Below are 19,673 nucleotides of genomic sequence, written 5' to 3' on the forward strand. Positions count from 1 at the left end.
GGACTTAAATTTTAAATAAAGTTATGATTAAAAAACAAAACAAAAAACATTACATATTTTATTGAACTCTAGACTAGAGCAGTATTTGACACTGGATCTTTCATTTCATTAGTTCTAGTGTGATGGAGATATAAGTAGTTCAGCATCTTTATTTCATAAATTTCGTGTTGCATATTATGACACTGTGAATGAAGATGCATTTTTCAGAAAATAATTATTTTGTTCCTTATACCCTCTACAGAGAGAAAACCATAACTTGGTGGTTCTCTTGGTGGTTACAGTTTTCGTTAGTTTCACAGCCTTCTGGGCTACAGAGATCTCCAGATGAATAATTTGAGAAAAATAAATATTTACCAGAGAAATCTAAAGAAATCTCAAAATTTCTTCACTTTTGATCTTTATTTCTAAGCTCCAAATGTCTAGCCTTTTTCTTCACTGTTAGAGAAGCGTTAATGTCATTTGGCTCTAAGTACCTTTAACACATATTTGGTGGTTAAAAGAAAAGAAAGGCTAACTAGCTGTTCTTTTCATACATGTCACTATGCAAGCAGGAAATGACAGTCACCCTAGAACTAGGCTCAAGTCCCAAGCAGAGCAATCTTTGTTCCAATGCATCAAAAACAAGAGACAACAGGAGGAAAGAAGGAAAAGCTGTAAGTGTCAGCAAGGCAAATACCAGAAGCTATGGCAGTTGGATTTTCAGAGGTGCAGAAATACTTTCAACTACCTTTCTAAAATACTTTCAAGGTTGTTGAAAACTCTCTTGCATTGAAAGAGTTGAAGCTTTATCTTTACAGTTTATCATTAAGAAAGTTGAGAAGTGCCTGTTGAAGTTTAAGACCGGTAAGATGAGAATAAAGAACGGATAGAAAAGAGCTCTGTATCAGCAAAAAATTGTAAAAGAAGCAATGATGAAAACTGAATAGAGACAGATTCCATCTGAAAGTAATGTTCTCATTTTAAAAGATTTTAACACAGATTAATGGGAATGATTGACTTCTGTAACATTCTTAGGGAGATGGTTCTTTTTAATCCACTGATACTTTCAAATGAGATTGAATGCTTTTTTTTTTTTGAAAGTAGTGCAGTAAGCAAAAATGAATTATCTTTTAGCAAAACATGGATTTTTTATTTTTTTATTTTTTTGTTGACTGCAATTTGAGAGCTTAGGATACGCAGCAGATGAGGCTTGATAAATTTCATTCTTTCTTCTGAATTTAATATGTATAAATTAGAATTATGGAAAGAAAACACTATTGAGTTTATATGCCACATGTAAATAAATGAGTAGGGAAATCAATGACCAAAATACTAAATAAAGAGTATAACTTCTTCAGAGAAGAGAGAATTAAAGATGCATTCTGTTAATCACAGAATCACAGAATTGTAGGGGTTGGAAGGGACCTTTAGAGATCATCGAGTCCAACCCCCCTGCCAAAGCAGGCTCCCTACACCACGTCGCACAGGTAGGTGTCCAGGCGGGTCTTGAATATCTCCAGAGAAGGAGACTCCACCACCTCCCTGGGCAGCCTGTTCCAGTGCTCCGTCACCCTCACTGTAAAGAACTTCCTATGCTGTACTTTCATCCCATTACCCCTAGTCCTATCCCCACGCACTACTGAAAAGAGACTAGCCTCACCACTATGGCTCCCACACCTCAGGTATGTATAAACCTGGATCAAATCCCCTCTCAGCCTTCTTTTTTCAAGGCTAAACAGACCCAGTTCCCTAAGTCTCTCCTCATAGGGGAGATGCTCCAGGCCCTTCACCATCTTAGTGGCCCTCCGCTAGACTCTTTCCAAGAGATCCCTGTCTTTTTTATACTGGGGAGTCCAGAACTGGACACATTATTCCAGATGAGGCCTCACCAGGGCAGAGTAGAGGGGGAGGATCACCTCCTTTGACCTGCTGGCCACGCTCTTTTTAATACACCCCAGTATGCCATTGGCTTTTTTGGCTACAAGGGCACACTGCTGGCTCATGGTCAATCTGTCGTCCACCAGGACGCCCAGGTCCCTCTCAGCAGAGCTCCTCTCCAGCAGGTCTTCCCCCAGCCTGTACTGGTGTATGCAATTATTTCTACCCAGGTGCAAGATTCTACACTTGCTTTTGCTAAACCTCATCCGGTTTCTTACTGCCCAGCTCTCCAGCCTGTCCAGGTCTCGCTGAATGGCAGCACAGCCTTCAGGCATGTCAGCCAATCCTCCCAACTTCGTGTCATCAGCAAACTTGCTGAGGGTGGTCACTATCCCCTCATCAAGGTCGTTGATGAAGATGTTGAACAAGACCAGACCCAGTACAGACCCCTGGGGGACGCCACTAGTTACAGGCCTCCAACCAGACACCGCACCGCCAACGACAAAACTCTGCATTCTGCTAGTCAGCCAGTTCTCGACCCATTACTTTGTGTACTCCTCCTATAGTCTAACCAGCTACCAATTATTATTCAACTGAAGTATATTTATCTCAAAATACTATAGCATAATATCATATGAATTTTATTTGGGCTTTACCGTACAAACAGCTTAAACTGAACTTTGCTTTTATGACATATGCTACCTTTTATTTTCAATTTGCTGTCATATTGGTAACAACCAGAATCACCACTTAGATTTGTAATTATGACATCACCAAGTTGAACTCTCTCCCAGTTCATACAAAAATCTCCATCTCTACTTATGCAACACGTCAAATTCCTTTTTCCCATTCAGACATTCAATATCCCTAACTGCAGTCTCACTATTCAGTGCTGTATCATTGCTTTGCTCCCAGTTGAAGACTGCCTTTTAAGATATCTGCCGTATTTTACTCATCTCACCCTGCGGTTCACAACTTGATTACATCACTTAAATCTCCATATCTCTGTTCCCACTTTACTATGTTAAATCAAAGTCTGTCTCTTGCACCTTATTGCTCTGCCTTGCTCTTCATACTAAGTCTCCCCCAAAAAACAGCTATTTCCTCCTTTCTTGGCTCTGCCAGTGGTGGTCACTTTCGCCTCATGTTTTTTTGTTGATTCTTCATGTATCTCTGCTTTTTCTTCTACACTGTGTTTTACGCATGGGAAAAACTTGTAAAGCTGTCTTAATTCTATCTTTCAATCCCCTCTTGAATACTACTTCAGCTGTAATGCCTACAGATCTTTCCCATATGGCACTTATTAGGCAAGTAATAATCTGTGACATCTTTTCTGCTCATCTCAAATCATTACATTATCTCATCTTAATCCAACTCTGTCTTGTCGACTTTATCTTCCTCTGGTCTCCTGCCTGACACATAATGATGTGAGCTTTGCATAACAACAGTCAGCTGTTTAATTTAACACTTAGGTAGTGATTTTAAGACAGACCTTTAGGTACTGGATGTCCTACTTTTTCTTGTACACAAAACAGAAGACAAAATAAATCCTACTGTCTTTCCAAAAAGTCCACATGGGTAGTTCATGCACTGGAGAACTGGCAGGGTAGAATATTTGCCTTTTTTAAAATCATAATGTTTAAGGCTTAATGTTACCAAAATGGTGCACAAATATTTTTTATTAGCATATAATGTATCTTAGAGGTTACATATAATTTCTGTTATTGAAAAATAGAAGCTATTGTTTTGTATTTGAAAATTTTAGGAAATTTTTCCATAAGCAAATAATGCTCTGTGGGTTCAACTTACAACTCTGCTGTGTACTGTGGAATGTGATCAGGAATTTTGTTGAGTTTCTGATTGGAGCAGTCCACTGTGGTCCCTTCACAGCGACATTTCTCAGGGCAAGCCAAATCTGCAAAGCAGTCTCCACTTAATTTGGATCTGTAATCTTCAGTGCCTGTGGAAGAGTCAAGTCAAAATACAGATACTGAGTCAATAAAGTATAACATTTGCTTCTTGTGAGAAGGTTGAAAAGATATCTGCAATGCAGGTAACAGGTGGGCAACTTGGGAAATATATGATAAATTTGTGATACTGAACAGACACAGGGGCTTCAAGAGAGGGTTAAATATAAGGGCTTAGGTACTCTGGAAAAAGAAACTGTGACCAAGTTCACATAACAGGATAACATTAACTCGAGCTTTTCACAGCTGTACTTTCTGCTGATTGTGTTGTCAGCTGATCTAGCATTGTTTACAGCTAATCACACAAATGCCACTGATTCTTTTAGAATTTATTTTATTTCTCTGTAGCAAGAATAAATAGATCCTGAATGCCACCATTTCTCTTTCTCAAGCTACAAATTTGTATTGTTGACAGGACTTCGTTAACCTCTCTGATTTTTATTTTTTTTTGTAATTTTTTTTTATATTATTTTTCAGTCCCAACCCTCCACATCATCTTGAACGTGTAAGATTGAAAGCCCTATCTTCAGCTTTAATTTTAAGAAAATGTGTGATCCTGACTTAAGCCTCAGCAGCATGCCATGCTGTAGAAAGCTGCGTGACGTTCCATGGTGCTTGACAGAACCATGTTTTACTCATACCTCACAACCACATGGTTAGATCAAGCACAACAGAAAATCTCGCTACATTATCAAAACTGCATCCATTAGGCCAAGGGTAACAGCGAGGGAAAAGAGGAAGGAGCAGGTATAAGTTATAGAAGCATTTGAAGTTTAATACTTTCTCACATGACATGGCATTCTTTTTACTGAATGTCCAGTGCCACAGTAACAGTATTACTGTCACAAGTTACATAATTCAGACACACACGAAAAAAAAACAAACAAAAAACCAAAAAACAACCACATTGAAAGGTTCCTCCACCATTTCCCAGAGTCAGTCAAAGAAAACATCCTAAACATATCAGGAGAAAACATCCAGTAAGAAACTGAGGGTAGGTGACAAAGAAAACAAAAAGAAGCTGAAAGGACCTGTGGGTTCTTCTCGGACAAAGGTGAAAAGACTGAGACTAGTAGAAGGTGCGTCAGGGCTGGGAGGTACATTGTGATTTAGCTCAGACACTGAATTTACTTACAGCCAAAATGGTGAACTCCTGCAAAAGTAAAGATAGCCAAGAAGGAAAGAAAGACAGAGTAATCCCAATTAAGACAAAAACATGAATTAAGTTGATATGTTCCCAAAGTCAAATTTAGTTCGATTAGAGCATGTTGCTAAGGGATACCACCTTCAACAGAGAGAAAGAATAATTCATTTTAAGTGGCATTAAAAAAATGAAGAAAGATTGAGGTTAATTAGAAATTTCATATAGAAACACAGTATCTCCCATGCATTATTCTTCATTATTTTAAATGTGTTCATTAGAAGCTGTTATGCTCCTTTGAACATACATACATGCGATGCCACTTAAAATACTTAATAAACCAAAGAAACATGGGAGAAACAGATACTTTATGAGAGTAAGAAATCCATCATCATTTATTATTCCATCTAGCATTCACAAATGTTGAGTAACACATGATTTAGGTGACTGGAATATTTCTACGAGCTAGCAGACAAACTATTTTCAAATTCCCTGCTTTAATACTTATTTAGCCTTTAGTTTTCCAGATTAATATAGTGAAATTCTATTAAGAATTCTTAGTACCTGCAAAATAATATCTCCCAATGACATTTTAAAACAAATATAGAAATTATAGTTGACTTTTGAGAAAATTTAAACCTTTTTTACAGTATTTAATGAAGCATAAATAAGTATTTTGAGCACTTCTTAATTCTTATGAGCAAAGCTACAAATACATTTTTTTCCTCCTGTTTCCAGAATGAATCACTGTTAGTAGTTCAAAGCAAAAAAAACTGAAATGTTCAGGACAAGATCTCCAACAATTAGAAGAATTTCATGCAGCATCTCTCTGATAACCTGATGGAAAGAGAAAGCACACAAGCTGTATTTCAAGAAGCAAATCTGCAGCACTTTTTGATTAATTTTGTTCTTTCTCTCTCTCTTTTTTTTTTTTTTTTAAGGAAAAGCATTTTTACAGGGTACATAAACAAACCTAAGCTGCATGTGTGGCCATAGTATATACAAGCCATGAAGACATTTGCTGGCAAGAGAACAGTAACTCAGAGGCAAAAGTTGTGCTGGCAAAGTTGTGTAGAAGTCATTCCATGACAGGAATACAGCTGTTCTACTCATTATGAAATGTAGTGGTAACTACAGGTTTGAGAAACTGAATCCACCTCTGTTTTATACTGCTTTAAAATACATTTTCATGGCTGCCAATGCTGACAAATGACTCCCTTATTTTGTATTTAAGTTTTCTTTTCTTAATATTTTAATCTACATGTTAGTATGAGGGCATGAAGAAAACACATGGTTGCTGCAAATTTAAGAAGCATTTCACATAGCATTAGGAGAAGAGCTAGCACACCAGCTTAAAAGATAAAGACTAATCAATACATCAGTATTTCAGACTCTGAAGAATAACTATACATCTGTAACACTTGAAAGAACAAGTGCGCATTATTTGTTTATTTTGCCAAACAACTATTTGTAATCTGTTAGGAAAACAATGCAAGTGCATCATTGCTTTTTTCTACCAAGAAATCAGTGCACACATCTGACAAGCAAGGTAAAATATATAAAGAAACATATTTCAAAGAGCTAGGGCCAACATAAGTGACTCTTGAAAATATCATAGACTCACTGTAGCTGATAGCAGTGTATAAATTACTATTTCAACCCAACTGGAAAGTCATGTTTTCTTTAAGAGAAAGCATTTCTGATTCATTGTATGTGTGTGACCACAGAATGCCTTTAATGAATATCAGCTTTCTTTTCCAAGCATTCCACTGTGATTTGGCAAACACGAGGAGGGTGAGCAAGCAGTAGCTGAAGACAGTGTAAAGCATGAAAGCAAGGCAAGAAAACAGTCATTTATAAGGTCTGTTTTAAGCTGTAGTAGCTCTTTGACAGAAGTAGGTTTTCTTGTATTTAAAAGCAGCTCAGGAGCTACATTTTAAAAACAGTAGTAGCAGAAGAGGCAAGGTAGGTGACAAATAAAGGCATCAACTGAAATATCAACTAGCAGATGCTGACTTCTACATAATTTAAGTAAAGGTATTTTGGTAAGTTGTATGCAAATTTGAGACAAAAACGTAAATGGAGCTGCATGCTAAGCTCTTATCCAGAAAACAGAACTACTAGTAATCTACAAAGAAAACTATGTCTAGCTACAGGTATTCACTATTGTTAATAAACATGCATCCATTCCTAAAATCTAAAACAAACTTTGCTTTTTTTGGGGAAAAGGGGAGAGTATCTGCAGTTAGTCATTCTTATTGCAGAGCCAAACCTACCTGGAATGAAATACTGTTCTTTAGCTAAATAGAGGAAAAAAAAAAAAAAAAAAAATAGAAGATGCACCTGAATGTCAGCAAGCAAAGAATGAGTTTTATTAGAGTAAGTATGGACTAAAGTTAACTAAATGAAAAAAATGTGTATTCACAACAAGAGGTGATAAACAGCAAAGTGTGAATAGTCATAAATGTATCCGAAACATGGACAACAAACAGTTCTTGTCTGGTATTTGCACTTGAGACTGAATAAATTGTAGAATGTGAAATGCACCTGGAACAGCTGGATACCATATGACAAAAGTTAAGAATTTAGAGAAATGTAAGTAGGAAATGCAATAAGATTAGAAAAAGAAAACAGTAAATTTCAGTCTGAGGTAAGCTCCTTATATAAAAGGACTATGTCGTATTTCCATATTTAGCTAGAAATTTTTAGATCTTTCATGTACTCCAGAGCCTTGTAGAAATTCTGCAAAATGATTTATGTCATGATACTGGTAGCAAATAACTTCAGCATTTCATTCTGAAAATTATATACTGCATTTCTTTTGTTAGATTTAATGCTACTCAAAAAGAGTGCCAAGCATATTAACTGTAGTAACATTCCAGTCGTCTATGACTTCCATGACTTCAGCTGAAGAACTAAAAGAGATTCTGCAACATTTAATAATTCTGTAGAGAGCCAGCTGCCTTCATTAGAACTTCTATAACCACTGTTTTTTCCAATAAAAGAAAAACAGCAGCTGAACTAAGAAAATTACCTGAGCAGCGGAATTTCTTGCTTTTGATCTGGCCGATCCTTTTGTTTGCCAGACGGCGGGGGCTGGTGCAGCGGGCACCACTGGTCTCAATGGGGTTTGTATGAAGATAATCCGCCAGCCACTTCAGATGGCAGTCACAGATAAATGGGTTCTGAGCCAAATGCCTTTCATGGAGCAAAAAAAGATATTTTCACACATTATTTCCTTTTAGTCTCAGCAGTTTCTGATATTTTTAGTGTATTGTAGAATAAGAAATCATACCAAAGATGAACATAAATAAAAGTATACGTACAAGGTCTGAATTGCACGTAGAGGTGAAAAGGTGCCTTTTGCAATGGTCTGAAGCTTGTTGTCATACAAAGATAGGAGATTCAAGTTGTGCAGATCTTGAAACGCATCAACTCGCAGGCAATTGATCTTGTTGGCGTTTAATAATCTGTTTAATGGAAGATAACCATAAACTCAAAAGAGTTTGTTCAGTGTCACTGCAACTTCGATGTTTTTCACATGTAAAATTTGTATTCATTTTAAAATCACAACAAGCAATGTATGAACAAATGCTAATTGATAGATAAATAAAGCATTTCAGCAAAGTGGAAAACCTTACTTAGGTGCTCTGAAATTATTTCAGAATATCTACACCCTTGGGTGAGTTTATTCAGCTAAAATCACACTCCTTGTGTGTGCTCGTAGATCTTACATGTGTGGTACTTTTCTGTGCAAAGAAACAAGCTTAAAAAATCAAGTATCTACAGGGAAGACTAGTTCCTTTTGCCAATAAACAAATAAACAGAAAAGGAACTGAACACTGTGTTCATTAGCTGGAAGGGATGTGCAGTGGCACTTTTAATTATATGTTACTAATCAGCATGCTGCCGCATTAACAGACTTGTAGTAAAAACTGGTGGCATGGAACATATCCAAATCTGTCTGGAACCTTCTTCCTCTCCATCTACAAAGGGAACCTTTTCTTCCCTGCATTTCTCTGACTTCTAAAGCTAAAATAAACAAGCCAATCTAAACCAATTCCCTCATGCTTTTGAAACTAAATTTTGTCATTCAACTGGTCACATTTTTCTAAATAATATATGTATATTTTTTTCCTATTGATGAAATGGTGGATTTGAAAACCAATGCTTTGATAAAAATTTCACCACACAAGTAGAAATTTACTTAAATTGAAAAGTATTGTCTATGTTGAATATATCAAACTATGGATGTTTTCTTAATAGAGAATAAACATAATTTTAGAAATTTCTATTTCTCTCTTCTTTTTTTTTTTTTTTTTTTTTCCTTCCAAAATCTGAAATAAGTTTTCACAAATAAATTCTCTTTAAAGGAAATAAAAATCCCATTATGATACTATTTAGTGACTAAAACCAAAATGTGGAACTCTAGGTGGTGCTAGAACTTGAATTTCCTTTGCCATTTTCAATGAGTTTTTAATAACAGACATTTAGCCAATCACTAACTATACAATCGAGACAGTAAATGCTTTCAGTTTAGTGAGAGGAAGCCATTTACAAAATTCACCAGCTTTCAAATCGACAAAGCAATGATTCTAGGACAATATTTTCCAAAAGCACTACTGCTGTTTCATGGCCTATTTCACAGTTCTCTCAAATAGTACAACTATTGCACAGACTTTTCTGCTGGATCTTGACAATATTTGATAAACATATCACCATGACATTCTTCTGTACTCTCAATATTAAAACCAAACAGAAATGGTTTATAAGATTACACATGGGAGTTTCTGAACTGTTAAAAGAAACAGCAGCTGGAGTTCATGGAGTCAAAGAATTGCACATTAAAAAAATCTCAGAAAATAATAAAAGCCATCAATGGAAGTCTAATGCAATTCTGTTTTTACGTGAGTAAAACTAAAAATAAAACTATAGAGCATATCCACTACATATGGTTGGACTAGACAATATTCTAGGTCTTTTCCAACCTTGATAATTCTGTGATTCTGTGATATTACCTCTAAATAAAAGTACTGAAATGTTTCTACTGTTTCCCATGCAACCTTATACATAGTGTTGAGTACTTACAGCAAAAGACAGAACAGCATATTATGTATTTTATCATTATAAACTCCATACAAGATAACAGTTTCATTTTACTCACTTTAGGCTGAGACATTAACTGAGATATGATCACATTTGTGGATGAATGGCAAGCTGACCTACGACCGTCTTGACTCCTCTAGCTTTAAGATAATTTGTTTTTATTAAAGTCTGATCTTATGTACAGGATTTCCTACCTGTTTTTCACTAAGGATAAAACTGTTATCAAGTTTTTCTTCTGGGTAACCCCAAAATAGAGTAAATATTAAAAAATACTCACAGCAATTGCAGAGAAAATAGTCCTTCAAATAGGCCTTTTGGAAGTTCAGTAATTTTATTGCCATAGAGGACACTGTATCAGGAAATAAAAAAGCAAACAAAGTTGATATGAAATCCATATACTATGTGATTCTGAATGTAGAAGTAAATATTTTTTCAACTTCCCTGAGGGAAATTTAACAGCAGTGATTTGATACTCCTGTGAGGTGGTATGATCACACACTTTCCCAACAGGTGTGTCACCCAACAAACTTACAAAAGAACCACCATGGCAATGTGCACAGACTTACCAAGGGATCTCGGTGAGTGAATTGCTGTTCCTAAGACCAACTAACTGGGGAATAAAATAAATCTTTCAATGCGTTTAAATGTTTGCCATGAGAATATTTATAAGAAAACCTACATTTTAAAATGTCCAGCTGTGATACAATATTCTATTATAGCTATAACATTCTGAAATTACTTTTACAGCCTTCAGTGTTAATTGAATCTATACAAAAATCTGCAGAGCCAAAAATTTAGAATAACTTTGCAATAAGAATATGAGAAATTAGCTTCTCTGTTTACATATCAAACAGATACCTACAGTGAATTCAGAGAACGTAAGCCCTGGAAAGCATCTGGAGCTGCTTCAGAGATCTGGTTATTGCTCAGGTCACTGAAATAAATGAAAGTTCATACAGTTAATCCAAGCTATTTTCAAAAAAGCAAAGACTAAAATAATTAGAATTAGGGGTGGAATGAGAGAAATTAAAGTACTCGTGTGAGACACTGCCAAAGAATTTGAAAATAAAATCACTAAAACAAAATGAGTGGTTAAAAATAGATTTTATAAATGGTTGAAAAAGTGAAGACTAATGCACTTATTTTTCCTATACAGTAAGTACCTTTTGTATATAATTATTTATGGTCCTATAGCCAGATCAGACAGATCCACAAGAATATTCCAAAATGAGAGTGGTATATCCCACTCCCATGGTATAAATAATGATTATTTATTTATTTATTTATTTTTTTTTTTCTTATGTTCACTGTACTAACATGTTGCTTTTATGCAAAACCACAATAAATAATTTCAATAACTTTAACACTTGGTTAAAACAATTATCATTAGTCCAACAAAGAGATCATATGGTCTTTGTAACCAGACTACCATAACTGTTAATCTTCCAGCAGTCAAACTTCCTCATATGCTTACACGCTGATGGAAGTTCCTCTGTATGGCACTGAACTCCTTTTTACTTACATATTTATATACATGTAAGTGCAGTTATATATATGTGTATATACACGTGCATGTACATATGTAATTTAAATCTAAAATATTGGGTACTTACATTCTTCGAAGCTTTTTATAGGGTGAGAAAGCTCCAGGAGGTATGACTTTGATTGAATTTTGTTCTAACCGTCTGCAAAACAATAGCATGAGCATAAAAAAATAAAAATAAAAAAAAATCACCAAGCCAAAAAACAACTTAAAGCTATAACAAACTAGAAAGGATTGACTTCAACAACAACAAAAAAAGTAGTCTGGCTTTGCTTTCCTTTTTAGTATAATTTTTAACTCGACATACAAGGTCATTTAATTTCATTATTCATTTTAAAAAGTAATCAGTTTTTGCCTGTTCTTTCATCCTGTAGCACGTAATGTTATGAATTAAAGCCCAACCTTCATCTTGTATAGAAAGAAAAATTTATTTCCACTGCACACGAGATATTTGTAAAATTTAAGCTGGAAGTGTCATTAAAATATTCAGATTTGAGTTAGTGTTAATTTTCTCCAAATTTATGTTTCGTATGAAGCAATTTTTATAGTAAGTTTATTTAGAAAATTCTAAAGACTTCTGTGAGTTAATCGTTCAAATATGTAAGCCCCAATAAAGTAGAGAAGAATGTTCCTACAGAACAAATAACATATGTTGCTACCTGCAACAAGGCAAATGCCATATTTTTAAACATACATACATGATTTCTTTAGATACAGAACATAACACATTTTGTTTAAGTTATAACACTAGAATTACATGGCTATGCTTCTAATTTCTCTATATACAACTTTTCATATCTAAAATTGTAGTTTATTTTACTGATTATATTTGCTTTAAATGAATGAAACTCTGACTCAAACTCACCATACTGCAAATATGAACAGGCTGATGGAAGCTGTTTTCCAAGAATTTTTGCCCATGGGAAATCTGCAGACCCATGATTCATTTACCAACAAGTCAAAATAGGTTCAGCAATAATCATGTTTAAAATAGAATCTATACCTCCACATGACACTCTATTTAATGGTTAAGGCCGCACAAATGAATTCTACCATGTAGACATGAAATAATGAAACTATGTATTCTACAATGTACAATGTTATATAAACATATACATTATGTCTATCTAAAATAATTGACATTTCCCTCTTTAATCACAGATATCAACTCCATGCATGTAATGGTGATGCCAAAAATCTACTTCACAGAGTAAATCATAATGTGTAAAATTTATCATGGTATTTGAAAACATTCAGACATCGATTTAGAATTTAAGGACAAAACACCTTTTTTACTCTGGTTGCAGGAATATTACCCTATTCTTCCGCCGCTTTTCTTTTAGTTCCTTTAACACTCCTCCTTCTTACTTTTGCTCCAGCATGGGCATGTGTGAGTCTGAGTGTGCAACTAATAAGATTGTTTATTCGTTTTGAGAAAGCCTTCACAAGATACTGTTCTTACAATCATTATTTCTTTTTGTAAGGTTTCTCCAGAGGTCACAGTATAGCTAGACAGAAGAAAGATTTTTTGCAACTGAGGTTTTATTCTGATGGAGATATTCATATATATAATACTGAATTTTTCTTAAATTTGTCCATTAATTTGTTCAGAATTTGTTCTTGACTGGCATACAAAGAAGCCAAGAAAAAGAAAGCCTCAAAAAATACAACCTTCCTGACACACAGAAAATCTCACTTCATCAGCACTGTTTAAGAAATAGGTCATATTTTATAAAGTCCTTAAGCAGGAAAATGTTGCTACCTTGCTACAGTTTTCAGGTACATTTTAAACACCACAGGGAATCCCACAGTATGAGACTGTTAACTTTTTCCATAAACAGGATATTCTTTCACATGCTTTCCTCGCCTTGGCTGAGCTTTCTGGATCTACGAAGCACATTTTGCATCAGACCAGCAGTTCTGACGAGGCTGGAAGGGGACAAGGTCACTCTTTCCCAGTACCCTTAAGTAGATGTAGAAAGCAAACATCTGAATAAGTAAAAATTGCTTGAGTTAAAGGTCAACTCAAACTCAGCCAAAGCCAAGTGTTTTCTATTCTTATGCTTCATTTTTGGCTGAGTTTCCTTAGAAAACACAGCTTATGCATGCTTTTCATCTAGATCGTTTTCTACTCACAAGGCTAGGTCAAAGAGAGGTAAAAGCTTCAGATAATAGATGTATAAATCCTTCCTTAAATTAGTTGTGGGAGGGAGCTGAGAAACCAAAGTAACCCAGCAATGAAGGGAAGGGCAGCTATCCATCCACTCCTCTTACACACACTATTTGGCAGCCACTGACTACACAAATGCTGGCGCATGTGCGGCAGCCGTTTGTCAGGTGTGCAGCCTGGAAAAGCTGCCAAAGAATCACAGCACAGGGATATGTGTAAAGCAGAAAATCTACATATTGGGTGATGGAAAAGGGAAAGAAAAAAGGGAGAGAACTTGGTCACATTACAGAGGATGACTGGAACTGATGGTGAGAGAGATGCTGGAGGAAAATAAATAAAAAATAAATCCTTTGTATAGGAAAGACATCCTGCAGTAGCAGTGTTCCCATATCAATTTGTCAAAGGTCTTGTGTATGAATGATGTTTACTAGCTCATGCTGAAGAGACTTATGAGCTGGAGGACCCCTGTCTGCTTGAACATATCCTTAAACATAAAGCACTCTTATTTAACTAGATATGGCATGACATGTAACTTGAGAAAGGTCCGGTGTTACTACATAAAGTATTTTCCAATTTACTCTTCTAACTTACCAATATATTACTTCTATAAACTGAAGTAAACTTGCATGATAAATGAATGCCATTTGTTATGACAAGATGGAATAGCAGACTACAGCTATCCAATTGGACTACAAATTATATGGGTCCCAAAACTGTCCTATTACACTACATTTCTGAAAGCCAACTTTCTAGCAGGTCTAATTAAGGGAATTACCAATTGACTGGTATGTGTAAAACAAATTCCATATCAACCTTACCTAACATTTCCCTTTAGTTAAAAAGCTACAGTCCAACAGACTCAACAGACAAACTGTGCAGTAGGATAAATTACAAGCTCTTTTGGATAAAGGATTTGTTATAGTAGGATCATCTAAGTATGTCTTTTATCAACTCATGCCAAAGTGTATGCAATAAACAACACCACATTTTAGAAAATGAGTTCAGTATAAGAAAGAAAAAAAATAGGATTATCTTAATACAGAAGAATCTTTCATACCCTGCTTTGTCTGTAAAGAGCGCAAATCAAATTCACATTTTCAAGCTTTGTTATCCTCTAATCTGCTTTATCTTTGTAGAATCAGCTGAATTTCACAGAGTGCAAATTTGCATCCACCATTCCAGTGGAAAATCTAATTAGCTATATTCTAGGGTCACAAAGCACAGATAAAATAATATCTAAAGGAGATTTGCATTCAACTGATAAAACTCATAGTAATTAAAAACTCTCCTTAATTCCTCATATTAAATCAAAATTTTAATTCTGGAATAGAATGAGATGTAGTTATCTATTACTGAAAAAATCAGCTATTAAGTGCTCACAAATGACATAGTCAGAATTACCATTATTTGAGAAGAACAATAAGCTAATATCAGTATTTTTTATGGAACTTGTATTAAATTTTGTGCATAATATCTCCTTTCATTCCTGAAGTCTTTTTTTTTTTTTTTTAATATAATAAATCATCATCTATGTATCACAAACAGTATGTTGGTGGTTTCTTTTTCAAAGGCCACAGTCAATTCTAGTAATGTATTAAATAAGGTTAATGGAGGAAGATAGTAAAGTACATGCTTCATCAAAGCATGCACTCCCTCATGGATAAGAAGTACTCTACTCTGCCCATAGCCACACAAAATGCTAATTAATGCTCTTAGTATTAAGTCTCTTGCTCCTTTTATTGCTTCACTTCAAAGAAGTCCTACATCAATATGTGTTTTAGTACTTTTTGACACTGCCAAACTAGCTGAAACCATCAAAACCTTTTTTGAAGGCTATTCCCTAACCTCACCTATTTACAAAAAGTACTGTGAATGTTTCTTTTTCTAAGTCTTTCTCATGGCTCATCCCTGCAGATACTGTAATATACTACTACCTACTATTTTAAGAAGCATAGGTGCTTCTGCAGTTGAAATCAAATCAAATCAGCTCCCCACAAAGCAGACAGATCTTTTACACTTATCCTCAGAGCCTTCTGACATGTAAATCCTTTGATGGTTTCCAGGAGGATTCTGTCATCTCCTAGAAGCCCATAGCACACCATTACTTATAACTCCTTCTGCACTTAGGGAGACAGATAACATGCTTATTTATACTGACACTTTCAAACTGGCTTACTTTCCCACTACAAGAAGTCACTCCTATGAAAGACTTCTGCAATTGGAAAGAGGATGAGCTGGGAACAAAGAATACCCAGTTCCCTTCAATATTATTTGTATTTTATATTATCCACATGGGGTACAATACATTAAGCCTGCTCCGTAGAGAAATTGTGATGCACAAATATATATTGCATCCAAATGCGTTAAGCAGTGCTGTTAATGGGCTAATAATAAATGTTTTAAAATAAATAAATAAATAAAATCATAATGAAATAAATTACTTTAGAGAACATGAATTTGAATATGGAGTAGCATATTTACTGTATATTTTATTCTCAAATAATCAGGACAAACTCTAGATTAAGTAAAGTTGTTCAAGTTTGTAGTTCTAACTTTTAGTCATCTCAACTCTTAATTGCAACACCTTAATTCCAGCATCTATAAAAAGTGTGCAAGAAACTAGTAAAGAAACTCCAAAACAATTTTTACTACAGAGAAGGAAGTGTAAACTGTACAATGAGTCTGATGCATTGCACAGATGCTGATTATACATGGTAATAAAACTGACAGCTCCTCTTTGCATTTTCCCCATCTGCTTTTAAACTAAATGGCAAAAACAGCTGTCAGAAAACAGAAAATTTCAATGATGGGATTCAGTGCAGCTTCTGAATCTGAAGAGCTGCAGCAAACAGCCAGCACATCTCTCACTGTATTTAACATCTGCCAAATTTGGGATTTTATTTTTCAAATTTTTTTTTTTTTTTTAGTTTGTTTGACTGTTTATTTTTCAAATAAGGGAGATGGTTTCCCTTTTCTATAAGAATCTTGAAACTATTAGATAAAGTACCTTTATTTTTTCCTCCTTCTCCTCAACAATTGCACCTTCAGAGTGCTTATATACAGTAAATGCCTATCTCCTAACTATAGCAACAAAAGAATTCTGTTGAAATCTGTGATATCATCCATATCTAGCAAAACAAAACATGTATTTGGAATGACTATATTACTTGCATTTCAAAATTTCAGTCTCTAATTCTGCAAATTAATAAATCTCATTGACATTTTCTTAAATATTTGCATGTAAAGAATTACCGTCAATGCTGCCCTAAAGCTTGCCAAAATGCTAACATCCAGACTAATTGTTATATCAAATATTTCCTCAGGGAATTGACTGTAAATGACAGATGTCTCCGTAGTCTGCATAAAAACAAAAAAGTAACAATGATTGCTAAACTGGAGCTATTAAACAATTCTTCACATATAAATGCAAGTCCTAAACCTGCATTTGCTAACTTTTTCATCACAGAAAAAGGCAACTCATGGTCTGAACCCCGCAGCACCATTAATGATGGTAGGCTTTACATTCTTCAATTTTTTACACATTCAGATTGTAGGCAAAATGGGCTTCTTCAAGGATAATTTGCTCAGTACTTTGGCATCTGTCAGGATGTGCCTCCAGTGCAATTAGCCCAAGTCACCCAGAGTCAATTTAAAGTCTTTCTAATTAGCCTATTTTTGATGAGAGCACTTGCACCAGAAAAATGGTGAGCTCTTCAGAATAATGGTTAAATTCACAAAAACAAATGTAATCCTGCTAAAGTCTTTGTTCATCATGAGTGATAACATGTTAACCTGTTATCACTGAGCAGAAACACTGGCTGGGGAATCCTCATTACTGGGTAATGCTACCATAAATGTGCACAATGAATTTATCACAAAGTCTAAATAAAGTATTTTTGCTACGAATACTTTCCACAGATTTTTGTTGCTTACTGGACCTTGCATTTAGCAACAGTTAGCAACATTTCCTTGATGGTGAAATGGAACACTGTAAAAAGTTTGTTGGACTTCATCTTGAAGGTCTTTTCCAGCCTAAACAACTCTATGATTCTAAGTCAGTATTTATCATTTCTTTTACAGTAACTTCACATATTTTATTGCTGACGAAAAGCCATATGTAAAAATAAGTAACAACACCTCTGGAATGTGGCACAGCTGTCAGAAATCTATGAGGGTTTTTCTGGAATAGTTAGATGGGCCTTCTGCAGCTTCCCTTCATACTGCATAAATTACTCATTCATTCTATGCCTGAGGTTTTTGGGTTTTTTTTGTTTTGTTTTGTTTTTTTGTTTTGTTTTGTTTTTCTTTTTTGTTTTTTTTTCTCTTGGCAGAGTACAAAGAATATCTCAAGGTACCTCAGGACCCACCAGAAGCACAAAACCATCAGACCTGGAACAATGTGGTGCTCATTCTGACCAGTACTTTGTCCCAGTATTTCTGGAAACCAGGATTACCTCTGTATTTTGGCTAAAAGCAAGGTGCCTAAAGGCAGTAAGCGATTCCTCCCTTTTACTCCCCTCTCCAAGGAAAAACACCCTGCCACAGCACCAGTTCCACTTCAGGGTGCCATGCAAATTCAAGATTAAATTCAAGACTGAATTCTAATCTGCCCTCGGTGTGCTATGCAAGGCTGTAGCACATGGCTTTAAGGATGCTGCATGTTCACAAGTCCTATGCAGACCAGCTGAGGAAACTGGGATTGTTCAATCTGGAGAAGAGGAGGCTCAAGGGAGAAATTACTACTCTCTATAACAGCATGAAAGGAGGTTGTAGCAAGGTGGGAGTAAGACTCTTCTCACAGGTAAGAATGAGAGGCCATGGACTCAAGTTGCACAAGGAGGATATTAGGTTGGATATCAGGAGAAACTTCTCCTCAGAAAGAGTGGCAAGACATTAGAACAAGCTGCATAGAGAGGTGGTAGAGTTGTCATGCCTGCAGGTGTTCAAGAATACGTAGATGTGTCACAAGGGGACGTTTTAGTGGACATGAGGGTGATGAGTTGGCAGTTGGTCTTCTACAACCATGATGATTATATGATGCTTATAAAGTTTCACACCTAAAACATCTTCCTTATTCTTTCGTATTCTTATTCTTAGAATAACATTTCCTGTCCATTCGTATTGTTCTCTATTTCTGCATCCTTCAAGATAAGGCACAATTATATGAATAGTCAAAGATCTGAATAATGGCACCATAGAATGCATACTAATATATAGCAGATAAAATATTCTACCTACTATATCTAACATCTGAAATGATAAAAAAAATTTAAAAAGTATTTTCAGATATAATATATAATTTTCAGATTACGAAGATATTTGAGTAAGAACAGTATTAATCATTTCTATCGTGTATTAAGTGAGTATGATTGGCTGTCAATTTAGCAAAATCTGTTTTTTTCACAGTCAAAATATCTTAGGTTTTCCCTGAGAAATATTAAGGTAGCAATCCCAAACACCTAACAGTTAATTCAGTTAAACTTGTGTTGGCCAATCAAATGAATCTTAAGGTAAAGAAGACAAGCACCTTCAGATTCCTACACTTGATTTTAACGTGTTTCACATTTGTTCAACTCTCCCTCAGAGAATGCATTTTCTGTTATTTGCATGAAATTATTGTGCATTTTTATGCATATGTCATATGAAAGATGTTACAATTTCAACAAATTTCTTCATTTTTTATAAAGCAAACACTGTTTGCGTTTATATACTGCAATGGGAATAAATACTAGTTTTGCTAGCTAAAAAGACAAATGTTCTGTTTTAAACTAGAATGCACAAACAAGTGCAGACATTGAAAAACAATCTCACACATAAATTCTCATAACAACTTGCATCATAAGCTTTCTGAAGATGCCAAGTTTGGCCTCATTTTCAGGTTACTGTAAA

The 19,673-nt window shown here is 35.1% G+C and overlaps 1 protein-coding gene across 17 annotated transcripts in view; it reads right to left on the reverse strand.

Moving 5' to 3' along the window:
* The window catches only part of SLIT2 (slit guidance ligand 2), a 242,711-nt gene that overhangs the window by 57,405 nt on the left and 165,633 nt on the right, over nt 1-19,673 (reverse strand). For 9 of the 17 annotated variants that reach the window (XM_015862747.2, XM_015862755.2, XM_015862749.2 and 6 more), the window contains 8 exons: nt 11,685-11,756; nt 10,934-11,005; nt 10,349-10,420; nt 8,292-8,435; nt 8,000-8,163; nt 7,242-7,265; nt 4,960-4,977; nt 3,667-3,817 (listed from right to left, as the gene is read on the reverse strand). In XM_015862747.2, coding sequence (XP_015718233.1) covers nt 3,667-3,817; nt 4,960-4,977; nt 7,242-7,265; nt 8,000-8,163; nt 8,292-8,435; nt 10,349-10,420; nt 10,934-11,005; nt 11,685-11,756 — 717 coding nt within the window. The remainder of the gene's footprint in view (nt 1-3,666; nt 3,818-4,959; nt 4,978-7,241; nt 7,266-7,999; nt 8,164-8,291; nt 8,436-10,348; nt 10,421-10,933; nt 11,006-11,684; nt 11,757-19,673) is intronic. The other 8 variants (XM_015862752.2, XM_032444126.1, XM_015862751.2 and 5 more) reach the window with 3 other exon arrangements.

Source organism: Coturnix japonica, chromosome 4 (assembly GCF_001577835.2).
Source record: "Coturnix japonica isolate 7356 chromosome 4, Coturnix japonica 2.1, whole genome shotgun sequence".
Classification (NCBI taxonomy): Eukaryota; Metazoa; Chordata; class Aves; order Galliformes; family Phasianidae; genus Coturnix; species Coturnix japonica.